The sequence below is a fragment of the Pituophis catenifer genome, unplaced genomic scaffold, assembly GCF_029215685.1.
Source record: "Pituophis catenifer annectens isolate HBS135680 unplaced genomic scaffold, rPitCat1.0.hap2 SCAF_1, whole genome shotgun sequence".
Lineage (NCBI taxonomy): Eukaryota > Metazoa > Chordata > Lepidosauria > Squamata > Colubridae > Pituophis > Pituophis catenifer.
This window is the reverse complement of record NW_027256881.1, coordinates 50,516,613-50,533,646: the sequence shown is the minus strand read 5'-3', so window position 1 is coordinate 50,533,646 and position 17,034 is coordinate 50,516,613. Positions and strand designations below refer to the sequence as shown.

Here is a 17,034-nt window from a genome sequence, read left to right as displayed (position 1 = left end):
CTGCCTTCGACAACATTTCTGGAAGACTGATAGCTAGCCATGAAATTAACAGTTTACCATAAGGTAATTGCTGAGTATAGGCATATAATCATGGCCTGCTATATAAACTTGTTTAATAATTAAATATTATTTTGATTTGGGATATGGACTGGAATGGAATGGCTTAGGCTGATTAATTAAAGGAAGTCCTATCTGGTGATCTGTGGGAGAAACTGTTTCATAGGTTGCTCAAATTCTTAAGGAGGATTATTTCAGTGTATAACTATAGTTGGAAGAACTGAAGGACAATGGCGTACTATGCATGGAAAAAAGGCAAAATTGCCACTATTATCTCTTTTTCTGTATACTCCGTTTCCCTCTTCTGATCAGATTTTTCAAATGCAATTTGAAACCAATGGACCTCACTGATTACTGTAGAAAAATAATGCAAATATATGCAAGGTCTTTGCTTATATTATGGAGTTTGGAGCAGCAGTGAAATCCACTTACCTTTGCTACCGGTTCGGGAACGGGAGCACATGGGAGCACACGTGCCTCTTTTGCGCATGAGCAAATAGTAAAAAATCGGGATGTAATGACATCTTGGCGGGTGGGCGGAGCCTCCCACTGCCAGTGCTACCAGTTCAGCGAACCGGATAGAACCGGGGGGTGGGGTTCACTGCTGGTTTGGGGGCATTTGTACTAGCTTTCTAGAATAAATTTTCCTATCTTGAATTGACTGTGAAGTATCATAGCTGTGGCTGGCAGGATTATTTTCCAACTAAGTATTCTATTCACATGAAGCCTACTTTGCTAGAAAATGACACAGTTCTTTGTGAGTGTCAGGAGCAAGGGTCATCCAGCAATTTAAGGGACCTCAGACATACAGTGTTTTATATTGCCTATTGCTGTTCACTCTCAAAGTAGATCTATATAATAAATCGGAAGCCCTGATTGATTCAAGAGCCACAACCAATTTCATAGGTTCTTTTATTGCATGCAGATATGTCTTGCCTAGTCAATGAGACACCAGTGAGGGTGGGAATGACTGATTGCTGATTTCTATACTTGAGGATTGGTTTCTGGACATAGAGCCATCTTCAATTCACCATTTTTATCATCAAAATACACTACAACCATGTTTGATTTCTTTACATCTCCCCATAGTTTTGGGATGGGTTGGCTTCAGATCCACAGCTGAGAGCTTTCAATAAGATCTGTCACCTTGTGCCATTTAATTCTGGGCAACTGCAACAGTGGAGAGATTACTACAAAGACCAATAACACAAGCTCCTATTTTTCCCAGAGAGAATATGTATGCATTCCCATCCAGTTTGCTTCTGGAATGTGGACCCTAACAGATTTAAGTTAAGATAGCATAGACTAGTGCTAGGCATAAACATCCTTTAAGGACTGCTGAAACTGCTGTGGCCCCCACACTGTGGAATCTCCTCTTCCCCCTCCCACAAGTTAAGAATGGCCCCATCACTTCTAAGCTTATAAAGTTTCCTCAAGACATGGTTATGACAGGAAGCCTGGGTACCGGAGAGGGTGATTGAACAAGTGAGGTGACTCCATTACTATTAACATCCTCTGATCTAGTTCTTTTTATAGTTTTAAAATGTTTTTAATATATGTTAATGATAACGATTTTAGATGTTTATTGTTTTAGCTTTGTTGTATGCCACTTATTGTACATCACCCAGAGTCATGTGCTTATGAGATGGGCAGCTCTATAAGATGGATAGATGGATGGATGGATGGATAGATGCATGGATGGATGGATGGATGGATGGATGGATGGATGGGCGGGCGGGCAGGCAGGCAGGCAGGCAGGCAGGCAGGCAGGCATTCTTTAGCACATTGTGATTAAGAAATGTGGGTGGTCAATTGCTATGCATTTTTCTAATAAGGAAAGGAAAAATTTCCTAACAATCTCAGGGGTGAGACTTCGTCTTAGTTGTGACAAGAGCATTGCTACAAAGTAAGTACATAGGGGAAGAGTTTTCTCCCTGATGACTTAATTAAATTAAAAGATGACTCAATTTAATCCCTGATGAGATTTGATTTAATTGAAACAAGGGGAATCATGAGGTTTTAGAAATGTACAATAAAAGACATACCATTTATGTACCTACACTGTATGCATATTTTGGCTGCCACATTATACCCATAAGAGTTCCCCAAAATTGTCTTCTTCCGTAGAAGAATGTCTAATACAAATTCTCTAAGAATTGTGACTTTGAATCAGTATTTTAGTAACTGGGCAGTTAAACCCAATTCTCACCAGTTTTCTGTCTCAGAAAACCGTCTACTGTCTTCTATGTTGCACTGACTGAGAGCTTCTTCTGAAGATAATCTAAGTGAAAGCTTTTGTGAATAAACTATCATGTTCAATAGCAATTGCTGGAGGAAATCTGACTTTATAAGGCTACCAACACCAATTATGTAAGTTTTTTGTCTGTTTCAATTGCAGGAAGGTAGTTGAGAACTCTTCAATCTAAAAGTCCTTCAGGCACATCAGAATTTCGAATCTCCATTATTTTTTAAAAATAACTTTTTGTTATCTTCCACGTTAGCTTCAGAGGATGCTGAATGTATGTGGATGATGTCAGGAATGTATGTGGTCCCAAAGATGACCTATAGGTATCAGAGGTGATATTGGAGAATGCTTAATATACAACAAGCTGATATCTTATCCAAATCCTGAAATTGTTTACTAAAGTGGGCCATCTCTTTGCTTATATTCTGAGACTGTATAGCTGAAGTGGTAGAAAGACCAAATTTATTCCTGAGTGGTTGATTAAACCCTTTGAGTTAAATGAATCAGTGCAACTGTAAAATGTCACATAGGGCAGATCCCATGATTTTTAGCAATGGTCTGGCCTAAAAAGACAAAGTTTATCTATAGGAGCTTTCTGGAATGTCCAAATAGACAAGTGCTTGTTTTTTAAATTGCTTTAAACAAGCAATTGTTTAATTGCTTTATACAAGCAATTAAAAATAATTTAACTGCTTATACAGTGGGTACTATTTTGTTATGTAACATCACTGACAATTGGAAAGAAAATGGGGATTTCTGTTGATTTCTTTAATTGCTATATTGAAGCATCTGTGCCTGTGAACTGGCTTGCTTGTTATAAAATACAGGTATCTGATATTGAAATAATTCTGTTTCACTCTCTGGCTAATAACACATTGCCAAAGATTGTGTGAAAATCGTGTTTTCATTATATCTATTGGATCTTCCAATTTTCTTCTATCAATGTGGCTGTCAACTTCAAGCCCAAGTCTTCTAAATTAATCAGATTTCATTATTTAAAAGACTTCCCTTCCTGGGTGGGATCTAGCTGCTTTTGCAAGATGATTTATAAAACATTGGCCAGCCTATAGGACTTCATGATTGTTGCTGACGTGCTTGAGTAAATGTTTTAAATGGGTATATATCTGAAAGTTATAATAAAGAGCAGGTACTGAAATCTCTACAGTTTTCCCACTCTTGTCTTTCAATTAAAATAAAAGCAATAATTTTAGAATCTGACTATTGCTAATAAAATTGTTTTACTCTAGCCCAAATGGATCTATTGTTTGACTCTGTCTGTATTTGTGTATGGGTTATTTATAGACTAATTAGATCAGCGGCTCCCAACCTTTTGGGAACCAGGGACCAGTTTCGTGGAAAGAGGTTTTTCTGTGGACCGGAGAGGATGTGGTTCCATGTGCTGCCTGCATCCCTTAGATAGGACTTTGCTTGTTTGCATGGCCCAGTTGCTGGCAGGCCGTGGACCAGTGCCGATTCATGGACTGGGGGTTGGGGACGCCTGAACTAGAAGTTCTAAAATTTTCTAGGCCAGTCTTATTCACATACAGCAGTTCAAATGATTTAGACTGTAATAAGTATTGTCCCTGCTTAGTGGCCATGTCAATGGTCTTGATAGCACATGATTGAATGCATTTGAAGGGTACCACACCAGGAAACCATGAAATACACTATTGTCTTGCACACCTTTTTCACACAAAGATCTTACTGACATATTGCTTGACACTGATTGGTCAAATAAACGGAAATTAATTTCACCCCCCCCAAGACTATGTGGTGTGTATAATATATAAATTTACATAACTGAATTATAGAGACTCTCAATGCTTAAAAAAAGTGAAACCCTATCTAAACATCAGCCAAAAAAAATGCATATAGTTTTTAACTAGAGATTCCCCTCTCTGTTGCACTTCTGGAATTTTTGAGATGCTAATGCAGGATTTTGTTCTGGGGATTATGGCCATCTGTTCTCCCACAGAATAATGGCCTGAGATTTTCCTGCTTTTATCACTTTCTTCCTTTAGAATTAGGAGTATTTACAGCAGGGCACTTGCGTGTGCACAAGTAGGTGGTTTGCACTTTAATGTTTCCTGTACTGGCAGCAATTTCTGTTATTACTTCAGGAGAGTAATGTTATTTATTGCTGATTAAATATGAGTATTTCTTGTGAAAAATCATTGAGGAACAGCAGAAAGCTGACAACTCTTTCCAACTTTCTCTGTTCCTCTGAGATTTATTTTGTTTGATTTATAAGCCATCAAATCTGAAAACTGGAGGTAGTATGCATAGTTAAAAAGAATATAAAAATACAATATAAAAGCACATAGACAAATAGAATGCAATGGGGAGAAAAATGCCCCTATCAACTATCTTCTGGTATCAGCATCACAAATCACACAGCCTCTAATTTCAAAAGGCAAGTTTTCAACTGGCATTAAGGTTGTGGCCAGGTGAACCTCCAGGCAACAATATTCTAGAGAATGGGATTGATGGTAGAGAAAGGATGGCTTCAGGATCTTACAAGATAAGATGCTTCATCTTATGGGAGGAGTAGAGATAATTGGAGAAAGGTGGTCCCATGGTTATTTGTGAGCTGCCTTTCTCCAATTAAGAGAAAGACCAGGTAGGGCTTTACAGGTGACAACCAGCATCTTGAATTTCACTAAGAAATTCCACCTCACTTACTAACTGTTGGCTGGCTATAATTACCATCTTGCTTTCCATAGACATTCCATAGATATTGAATCCTCCTTCCCGCCCAGGAGAAGCATGGCTCAAAGTGAACTTGCCAGTTAGGTCTTCACATTTTTAGCCTTTTACAAATGGGAATATATATATAAACCCAAGTAATGTATGCTCTTTGAGAGACAAATAACAGAATTCCACTACCGAGTATAGGTATTAGACAGCAATACTAAACAGGGCAAAGAAATAAACCTGAAAATGGCACAACGATTGCAATTTGCCAAATACGTTTTGACTATATATTTGATGCCTGAAATGACCTTTTATTTAAAACAGCCAGAGAACCAAGTACTTTGCTGGGTTTTTGATGTATCCTGAAATGAACCTCTTGGATAAGATCTTCCCCCCAATATTTGATGCCATATTTTTCTTATCAGCAGTTATTGTATGAATAAAATCAGTAATGAATGGATATGCTGGTCCCTGACAAAAGTCTGACCTCCATAATTATACAAAAGAACATGTGTTTTTTAGTTCTCATGGACTCGTCACCTGAGAAGGTTTTCTTGCACAACACTTTTCTAAAATTATTGCCTGCTATGATTATTCTGCTGTCTAAACACACACATACCATATGTACACACATATGCACAGCTTTATTGATAATTTTTATGATAGTTATTTTTTAACCCGGTCCTATTTTATATATTGAGTAAGGAATGCCTCAATTCTAGATGTGTAGGGATATTTTTAAACCGTAAACCATTTTAAACAGGAAACATTTCCTGTATATTGGCAGGAAATGCTTGTAAGTAGGGGGATGCAAAAGGTATCAGAGATGCTTCAGTAGATACTGCGGTGAACAGGAGGAGGGTTGGATTAGACCACAGAGATACTTTGCAAATCTTCTGATACTATGAAAAGCTGGGGCTAAGGTCTCCCAAAGCCCCAGCCTTTCTCTGGGCATCTGCATGGTGCAGTGGATATCGATGTGTGTCTGAGAACAGTGATACTTCCATTCTCAATCCAACTCCTACATAAATATACTTACTTAACTACTTTTAAAACCAAAACACACTGGTTCTGGGAGTTTCATTATGTTCTCTTTCTATTCACCTCCTGTGCTCCACAACCATTAGAAATACAGGTGTGATGGATGTGAAAGTTAACATATAATTAACTTTCCATTCCCCTAAGAAAAAAAAGAGGTTGTGATCAAGTGGAAAAGCATAAAATAACTAGGATCCTGGAGATCAAACTGGGAATTAAAAATCTCATTTTAAAGTATTTTAAAGTAGAAGGAGAGTGTGTTAATTCTGAAACAGACTACCAGCCCTTTAAAGATAGGGCCATCATTCTTAGCACCAGCCTTAAGGATTGTTGAAGGACTCCTTTTCCTTCTAGTGTTTTGTCAGTCAGGAACTATGGATTGGGGCAGAGCCAGGGTGAGGGGAAAGAATTATATTTGCTACCAACTTATATCCACCTGCCTGCCTGATCTATCAATCTTCCCAACATTTTCCTCTCCCCCTTAGCTACTGCACATCACTCACCCATTCTTCCTTCCCAGCCTTATTCCCTTAATTCCGTTACTGCCTCAGAGTGCTGTCCATTTCTCTGACCATCTTCATAATACCTTCCCTTCCTCCCCCTCCTCTTGTCAGAAATTCAAATATGAAATATGGATACCTGGTCTTCCTAGCAGTTATAATCCATCTCCCATCTCCCAGGTTATTGTATCAGAGATAGTTATACTACGGTAAGAGTTTGCTTTAACCATGTCCAAAATGTGGCTTGAGATGAGACTATAATCTTGTGGATAGCTACAAGACTCACCAGAGCTTTGCATTTACATTAGTTATGCCTGAAATCTTTTATAGGGAGAACCTGCAGACTCTTAAATGTTGCTGAACCACAACACACAGCATCTCCCAAAAACTTGGCCAATGATGAAAACAGCAGTATCTAGAGAAAGCCTCAGATTTTTCAGCCATATTTTCTTAAGTAGAGTGGAAGCTTTTCTTACAGTTGGCATGCTCCTCATTTTGGAGAGAGACCCTACTTTTTACTCCAGGCCCAACAATAACAACAAAAAACACCTCAGTGGACCTGGGAGCAGGTGTAGCTTTCCATTTGATTATGCAAGTAGAAAAAGTGTGCTCTGATTGCATTTTCTCACCAAGCCACCATTAGGAACACAGCTTTTTTATGGGAAAATTCATACTGCTACCTAAGAACTAGAGCACATAGTTAAAAAAAAAAGAAGGATATTCATGATACGGAGAAGGAAAAACATTTCCTCTGGCTAAAGCCAAAGCTGCAATTTGGTGTTGCTGACCTCTCTTTTGAAATGTTTTAAGATTTCTCCCATTGTTCTCTCCAGACTGAAAGGAAGAAGCCTTTAAGGGCTTACACAGAATTCAGAGCAAAAGAATCTGATCTTTCTGAGATTGCTCTGTCGAATTACTGTAGATTTTGATCATAATGTTTCTCTGTTGGCTAACAAAATAGCAAAACCCTGCAGGGGTGCGGGGAGGAGGTCTTCAAATGAATTGAGCAAACTACTAAATTATTAGGAAAATCAAACTTTTGACTTCTCACCTATACTCTTGTACTTAAATGCTCATCTTTTAAATATAAGCTACTTGTTTTTTGTAATGACTAGCATATTTAGTATTTTTCTTTGAGAACTTAGTTGAGGAATGTCTAAACTTTTTAAAGTTATTTTGGCATAGAAGAGCAACAATAGATGAAATAGTGGGACTATCCTGAATGATTTGGGAACCTTTAAGTTACCATGTCTTGATTTTCAATATGTGTATAAGGAATAAGATTTTCTGTTAAGCTGATTTTGCTTTGTGCAATATATATTGTAATTTTCCAAAGTCCACTTGCCCAGTTTGCCAAAGGCAGCATTTCTCTTTAATTAAAGACAAAGTTCCGCTGTTGTTATAGCTGCCTCACCTATAATCTCCTACACATTCAGAAGGGCCATAACTGTATTTTCCTCCTCCTCCTGAAGCAAAAGCTGGTCCAACCACCTGTTAGCATTACATCATGGGCTCTGAAACACACAGTTGTACCAAAAGCCCTTAAACAAAGTGGTGCTTCTTACATTGTTTGCACTCAAAGAGCTGATGTCATGCCAAGCTGATGTCATTCTATGTCTTTGTGTCAATGCTATGGCAACTAGGCAGGTGGGGAGTCTCAGCTAAAGTCATTTGGATTGAAGGGAGGAAAGTTTTCACATTTTTACTTTACTGAATCGGTGTCCCAACAGAGAGAGAGCTGAAGGCAATCCTGAATGCCTACTCAGGCATTAGGGAAAAAAATATTGTGTGTACCCTGTCTTTCAACAATTCCCTTTTTGAGTAATCTCTTCTTTGTGAAGCAGACTTTTATTAGGAGGAAAATTAGATTGTGAAATCCAAATGGTGTGATTCAGAAGTTTATTTATGAAAGTCAAAAGCGACGTTGGGCAGCATACAATAATGAAACAAAACAACACTATAAAAAAAGCCACAGATATAAAATGTAAAAAAAACCAAACCCATAATAAACAACATAAAACTGAAAGCTACAAACACTATTCTTTTGAAAGAAAAAGAAAGCAAAAGGTATCAAATGTGTGTATTTTTTCCATTTCTTGCAACACACAAACCAGAGTTAGGCATCATTTCAATTTTGATTTCAACTTTGGTATTGGATTCAACTCCTGTGAACTATGAGATTGTGGGAAAAGTTATTAAGCTGCAGAAAGGTCGATATAAACCCAGGGGGATCTTAAAATATGTAAAGTGAGTACAAGTATCTACTGCAATGTAGAGGCATCTTGTCTGTTTTTTTGAGACCACTAACAAACCAGTGAAAGAAGTAGTAAGCAAATATATTCCTGGACTTTGTGATCCAAGATAATTTGCTTTGTCAAGCAGCTTTCATTTGAGTTTCCAGCACATGGCAGAAAATGAAAATTACAGCTTCAGAAACAGGAAGGACCTCTGCCTTTGCTTGGTGGATTAAGACTGTCGGCACTGAGCTCTCACCCCCCCCCCTTTTCCATTTTCTCTCATTAAAAACCCAACTCTTCTCTCTTGTTGTAGGTGGACTCAGCAGTTTTAAGCAGAACCACGAAAACCTCTGTGATAATTCCCTCCAACTTCAGGAGTGTCCTGAAAGCGGAGGTGGAGGTGCCGCAGTAACCTGTACACTACCTCAGTCCATTGCTACCACTCCAGACATTGAGAATGCCGAGCTCACCCCCATCTTGCCCTTCCTCTTTCTTGGCAATGAACATGATGCTCAGGACTTGGAGAAGATCCAGAGGTTGAACATCGGCTATGTAATCAACGTCACCACTCACCTCCCTCTCTACCATTATGAGAAAGGCTTGTTCAGCTACAAACGTCTCCCTGCCACGGATAGCAACAAGCAGAACCTCAGACAGTATTTCGAAGAGGCTTTTGAATTCATTGGTAACTATTCTTGTTTCCACTTTGACTAGATTGCTCTAAATAAGTGCTGCTCTTGTGGCTTTAGCTCTGGGTTGGAATATATAAAACAGATTTATTTTGGTCCAGACGGTTGGATGATTGAAGTTACTTTGGTTGGGCATTTTAACAGTGGAAGCTCTTTATTTATCCCTGGCTCCATTTCTAAAATAATTGATCACGTGTTGTAGTATTCACACTTTTTCCTGCAGGTTTCTATTCATTAGGGTAGAGATACTTTTTGGGGGGTAAAACATAGGCTTGATATCTTTATTAATACCATTTTAATACCATTTTAATACCATGCTGCAGATGTTTGTTAATATACTTTCTCTGTATTCTCACACTCTCAAAGGAACAACATATCCGTTTATGAGAGACTCATAGCAGTGGTGGGATTCAAAATTTTTTACTACCCGTTCTGTGGGCATGGCTTGGTGGGCATGGCATGGCTTGGTGGGCGTGGCATGGCTTGGTGGGTGTGGCAGGGGAAGAATACTATAAAATCTCCATTCCCACCCCACTCCAGGGGAAGGTTACTGCGAAATCCCCATTTCCTCCCGATCAGCTGAGACTTGGGAGGCAGAGAATAGATGAGGGCAGGGCCAGTCAGAGGTGGTATTTACTGGTTCTCCAAACTACTCAAACTGGTCAGAACCTGCTGAATACCACCTCTTACTCATAGGGATATTGAGAGGTTATCAATTGACAGGTTATCTCAGAAACAGCAATCCAGTGCAGGTGATTAGAGATCTGGGAAAAGAACACCTCAGATGGACTTTGCCTTCATAAACTCAATATTATAAAAGCTGGGAAATTGTAGTCACAATATTAAAAGAGTAGTGCTTGGTTAAACTGTCAAATCTGGTTCACTGATTATGGCCACAAATTCCCAGCGGTGTTGATACACATTCATGGAGAATAGCAGTCTCAGTGGTTAAATGCAATAGGGTTTTATTACTTCCAAGATGAAAAGCAGCATGTCACAAGAATACCAGCTGCTAAAAAGCAAGTGTGAACAACACTTCAGGATTATGGGAATTTAGATGCTGGGATGGATGGGTGCTTCTTTGGTCTTCCTTTGATCACACAGGGCTGCTTTTTGAGGTTAGCCAGTTTACCCAACAATGCTATGAGAACAGCTTGTCCTTTATTATGGATGTCTTCTGGTGACATTCCCCCAGAATACAGTTCAAGAAAGAAGGATAATTTTGCAAAACATAAAGCTTTATGCTATTTGATCTGCACACAACTCTCAGAAGATATGATCCTACATAGTAGGCTTGCGGGAAGAGGCTGATGAAAAAATAGGACAGAGTTAAATATGACTAGGAACGATTATGAAGGGAGAGTTGCAGCAAAGCTTCCTAACAGGCCAAGGATTATATATATGTATGTTGTTCAAGGTAACACTTTTCTTTTTATTGTATCTGGCATGACGCATTTTGGCTTTTGGGTTTGGACAGAATGTTAAAAGGTACAATGATCTGCTTTCAGAATTTCTAATAATATTGAGCCAAAATGCTTGCAGCTATTTTATCCATGGAAATAGAAACATACATTTTTTTCCCCCTAGGTAAGTTGAGACAGTGTTTCCCAACTGGTGCCAGATGTGTTAGTCATCAACTTCCTCATCCTTCAGCTAGCATGAACATTGGCCATGCTAGCTGAAGACTATGTCAGTTGAGGCCCTATACACTCAGACAGCCACAGACACAAGATTGGGAAAAATTGATTAAAGCCTTCAGCTTGCCTCACTGCTTCCTTGTGAGATTCGATTTGGGGCATAAAAATGGAATTGATGGGAATACTAAATATAGATAGATAGATTTGATCTTTCTGTAAATATGCCATTTTTTCTAGTTTTCTCTCAAAAGGCTCTTTGTGGGTCTAGGTTGTACAGTTTTTGTTTAACAGCTTAATAGTCCTATTGCTAAATAAAACTAGTCTATTCCCTTTGTGCTGGCAACAGGATGAGACTTGCATCAGCTGAAGATTTGTTGCGCTTCCAGGCCAAATCCATTTTTCCAGAGCCCATATAGCAAAATAAGAACTTTGGCCTTACCTAACCATCCAAGCCTTGCCCCATTTGCACTGGACCATTACGACATAGCAACTTAAATGTACTGTAACTGTTTGTTACAGAGGAAAAGGAAACGAGCAGCAAATTTCTAGCTCTAGGAAACTAAACATGCCAAGAGATTATTTATTGTTTAACTGGCATATAAAGACTTTGAGAGCCATAAAATAGAATTGCCCCTCTTTTTTTCTCTAACTAGCAAACTCTGTATTGTTTATTGTGCTGTTCAACTTGCAAGGGCATACCAGGGTTTAGCTTTGTAACCACAAAAGTTGCCTGGCATTTGTGTGTGAGTGTGTATGTGTGTGTGTGCCCACCCATCTCGCAAAACAAAATAACTCTGGGTGGCATACAATAAGGATATTAAAGAATAAACATAAAACATGGTTGATAAATAACAGATCCCACCTCCCTAGTTGTTTTTATAGTGTTTCATTTTTATTAAATACATGTTTTTGTATATAACATTGTAAAAGGAGTCACCTCAAGGTGAGATGGACAGCAAACAAATTTAATGATAAATCAATGAATAAAAAACAGACATTGTTTAAATTTTTTTAAAAAAAAGAATCATAAGGCACACAACAGAATAGATGTTAACAGCCATAATGGAGCTACCTCCAGATCTTACCAGTCTCCTGGGACTATCAAGCCTGATGGCATAGCTAAATATTGAGGGATTTCCAGAAAATAAGTAAGGATGGAGATATCTCAAAGGTGCTTTTTCAAGAGGCAACTGGACTTTCTGGTTTTTCTTTGAAGACGTTTCACTTCTCATTCAAGAAGCTTCTTCAGCTGAAGAAGCTTCTTGGATGAGAAGTGAAACATTTTCAAAGAAAAACCAGAATGTCCAGTTGCCTCTTGAAAAAGCACCTTTGGGGCAACCATGACCTGGATGACTGAGAATCTCCATAGACATTAAGGATGGAGATGATATCACTTTGTGATGGTGGGGGAGGGGAATGCTATGGCAGAGAAAGTCTGCCTCCTGGGATCAAGTGTAGTTCCCTAAAAAGGACTTTCAGCATGCCTCTTCTACCAGATCTGATAAGATGAGCTGATATAATTTATTAATCACATTAATTATTACTTGCAGAACAATGACATTTCCTAAAGCCTATGAGTGCTATTTTCTGAATTAGCCAAAGCTGGAGACAATCCTGGTCTGGTTTTTTTTCTTTCCTTGTTTTGTTGGTAAATTTCTTTAGGATAGTTTTGAATAGTGCAAGGAATTTCAAATTAAGTTTTGAATACTGCCAAAAGAAAGTGCAGATATTTCTTTCCAGATGATGACTTCCTGAGAAGATATAAGAATATATTCAATCTCAAAAACACTTTTTTCCCCAAATAGTGTACAGTATAACTTGACACCCTGACTAGGTGGCTCAGTGGCTAAGATACTGAACTTGTCGATCAGAAAGGTCAGCAGTTCGGCGGTTTGAATCCCTATACAGTCTCCTGCGTGAGCAGGGAGTTGGACTAGATGACCTTCAAGGTCCCTTCCAACTCTGTTACTGTTACTGTTACTGAATAACTTCTTTTAAATTAACTTACATGAAACCACTGAAATAGTAGCAAGCAGAGATTCTTATTTCGGTAATCAAAATATGCATATGCTGTTTGAGGGTAGGGACCTTCACTGTTTATCTAAGTGTTACATAATCTCTTTTAGATATACTTTTTGATTTCAAGTTTGCTTCTGACACCAACATTAGAATTAAAAAATAATTACAGTGACAAATTAGAAAGAAATAACCCATGGTTTCAGATTTTGCCCTTGGCCTCTTTACTCTTTCAAAGCTTAAATAAATTTTCTGTACTACGTTGGACATAAATCTGGCAATTTCATGATTGAGCATTTCAGACAGTGACCATTTTACCAATGCTTTGCATTGCTGGCCTGTGCATATTCACGTATGTAGGGTAGTTTTAGGCATGAGATTCATATGAAGACCCTGCAAATAATAAAAGAAAGGTGGAGAACTTTTAGCTTTTCAAATGCTGCACTAGTGTTTCTGGCATCATGAAGCAACACAGCCAGTGATAAAATATCCTGAGAAATGGGTTTCTGCAAGAAATGTCCAACCTGAAGGTCCCCGATTCCTTTCTTAAAAGTTGGTTGAATTCTGTCAAGATACAATACATAGGGCTATCAGGCCCTGAGAAAAATAGCCAAAACAATCCATGGCTTTTCAGTATATATAAAACACCTAAAATATGCCTGCCATTCACTTATCAGCAAGACTCTAATGAACTTTCATGGGAGGTTGTAATAACAGAAATGTTCTGAAACAAGGAGTGCTGGAGAAAAGAGAAGCAATGGATTCTTCTAGGCTATTTTTCCAAAAAAAAAAGCTTTAGAATTGCTTATTGGGAACAAAGAGAAGCAAAGCACACATTTCTCAAAGGCTTATGAACTTTGGACTGTTTCGATACTTCATAAGCAGCAGTACTGATTCATATAAATGCAATTTCTGTGTTGATTAGACTCTCTGAACACGAGCAAAGCCATGAGCTTGGGGGCTTCCATTTTGACCCTGTATTGATTTGTACATTAGCAAAAACAAATCAGGTATGGAAAGGACAGAGTGAAGCTGAACAATGCCTAATTCTCCTACCTCTTCCCTCTCGTCCGCCTTCCCAATGTGAAATTGGGCCAGTGAAATGTTAAACTGTGAATTGCATCATGAAGTTATGTCTTGATCTCTTTCAATGACCTTTTCTCTATTAAAGTCAATATCTCCCTTTGTTTCTGATCTTTTCAGAGGAAGCTCATCAATGCGGGAAGGGTCTTCTTATCCACTGCCAGGCTGGGGTGTCTCGTTCCGCCACCATTGTCATTGCATACCTTATGAAGCACACAAGGATGACTATGACAGATGCCTATAAGTTTGTCAAAGGCAAGCGACCAATCATTTCTCCCAATCTTAATTTCATGGGGCAGTTATTGGAGTTTGAAGAAGATCTGAACAATGGAGTCACACCACGAATTCTAACGCCAAAGCTGATTGGGGTTGAGACTGTTGTGTGACATCAAAGAACCACAGGACAGGGTTTTTTTTCCTAAACTTTCTGCAAACTGGGAAGCGTGGGTGATTCTTTTCTTTTCAGCTTTACTACGGAAAGCTTTTTTTAAAAAAAAACAACTTCTTTTTTGAAAGTCGGTACAGATTTTGCTCAGAATGCCATTGCAAATCAATTCTCAAAGGAATGGAGGAAGGAGAAAGGCTTAAAAAGAAACCAGCTTTTAAAAATGGATGTTTAGGAGAAAAAAAAAACCCTCCCTGGATATTATTTAGGGTTTTTGTTTTTTGAGGGGGTGGGTGGTTCAGCTACTTGTAGAGATTATGACTAAGTAGTCTGTGCAGGTTCATAGACTGAGAACAGCTATATTATTTTTTTAAAAAATAATGACACAACCAGCCAAAATAATAGCAAAAAGACTAGATCCACAGGCCTTGAGTTTGCAAAGACTTTACTAAAGAAAACCTAATGAAAATGCTTGCTGGTGCAAAGATGATCAGAGCAGCTTAAATTATTTGCAAATCACATCTCACCCTTCTGGCTAGAGAACACATTTTTATTTCCTCTTGCGTTTCATCTTCTGGTACTATTTTTCTATTTGGGTTGTGGGTAGGAGGGGTAGGACATTAAACACCAAGGGACTTGACCATTTTATGCCATATGCCTTTATTGGCTTCTTGTGCAATAATAGTTTTTGGAGATGGAAAGTATTTTTATTTTGAGTGTTCAAACCAATTATTGCAGGCTACACAGTAATAATACTATTTTTTTAAGAAATAGTGCAAAGATTACTGGCTTGATATAGAAGCAGGAATACAACAAAAGCAATTATTCCCCCCTCCCCCTTTTCTGGTTCTAGTAATGGTGCCATAAACCTTGTTACATATGTATATCAGAATGTACAAAGATTAAGAATAAGCAAAGTTTATTTAAAATATTTTTTCGCACAAAATACTGGCGTGTTTCTGTTTATGTAAAGAAAAATATTGATTATAAAATGAAGTGTTTTAGAATTGTGAGCGTGTGTGTGTCCTTTTTATTATTTCCTTCATAAAATCACTTAGCTAGTTTAGCTTTCAACTTGTAACAGGTATGGAAGAGCATGGGACTGCATGTATTTTGCCCAGATAACTTATCCATGATGTATCAGGTGGCTCCTATCTCACTTATAGCAGCTTTGATCAGACACAACAATCTAGTCCTAGTTTATACGTGGTATATTGAACTAAAATAGTAGCCTCCATACTGCTTTCTCTTTTCAACACTTTCTCAATTCCATATTTCTGGACTGATCTGAGATACCCTCAGATGTATTCACAAAAAAGAAGAAATGAAGCCAGGAGGGAAGGCCTGTACATTCTTAGCTTGATCAAGATGACATCTGACAACTGGTCAGTGTGCCTGCAGCATCAACACACAGAAGTGGTGTTGGACCAGTATGCCATTGACACAATAATTCACAATAGTGCATGTGTGGCCCGGTACATACAGAATAAATATCAAAAGCCAATGGCATCTATAGGACCTTCAGATGGAGTTTTTTTTTTTATCAAGGGCGCTCATCAGTATGAAGATGGGATCAGGCTCCTGAAGTGCACTTTGTTCTCTCATTTCTTCTCTCTTCATTTTTCCATTGAAAAGGTATTTTGCAAGTTTTCAACTTAAGTATTTCTCAGGGAGTTTCACTTTATTTTTCTGAAGTGAAAATGCAAAGCGGAGAAAAGGAAAGTATTAATGGAGAAAAATATTGTCATTTCAGAAACTGCATACTTGTAGATGCCCTTGTTTCTAAGGGTCTTTTTCTTGCCAGTTTTTAATTCACATAAGTAAATAACTCTCACACTAATAGAATGGGTGCACTGATTCCTAGGGGGCTACACAAGAGGTGGGAGAATCACAAACCAGATAAAAAGTTGGAAATTTGCAGAAACTTCATGTCATTTTTCTTAATTTGGCATCCAGTTAAGTAGGGAAATGGCAGCATATGAAGTTGTGCAGACATATTCTTAAGTAATTTAATTTCATTTTGCATCATAAGATCTATTTAAATATCAAAAAGAGCCAACTTTCAGTTATATTTATGTGATTCCTAAATGGGGAACTGTAAAGGCAGAAATAAAATGGAGGTATGTCTCATGGAGTTATGATTCATTCTCAGGAAATCATCTAAATCTTTGCCTATTACTTCATTATCTACAAATTGAATACCCATATTCAGAATAGTAACTATTTGAATCTTCTTGGGGAAATCCTTTTGGCTTCTAGTCCCTTTCACTTTGGAATAATGTTTATTTTTTTTCTTGGTCATGTCAGTTGTGAAATCGGACATTATAAATTCTGTTTTACCACTGACTTTATTAGCAATGCTAGTGTTTCTTAAACAGACATGTATGAGGGCTCCCATCCTGCTTCTGGTTGATGGAAAGCTTTGGCAGAATAAAAGTAGAATAAAGTGTTGT

The 17,034-nt window shown here is 38.1% G+C and overlaps 1 protein-coding gene across 2 annotated transcripts in view; it reads left to right on the top strand.

The window, feature by feature from the left end:
• Positions 1-16,779, top strand: part of DUSP10 (dual specificity phosphatase 10) — a 38,138-nt gene extending 21,359 nt beyond the window's left edge. For both annotated transcript variants that reach the window (XM_070932402.1, XM_070932403.1), the window contains exons 3-4: positions 9,085-9,456; positions 14,317-16,779. In XM_070932402.1, coding sequence (XP_070788503.1) covers positions 9,085-9,456; positions 14,317-14,582 — 638 coding nt within the window. In that variant the 3' untranslated portion in view covers positions 14,583-16,779. The remainder of the gene's footprint in view (positions 1-9,084; positions 9,457-14,316) is intronic.
• The last annotated feature ends 255 nt before the right edge of the window (positions 16,780-17,034 follow it).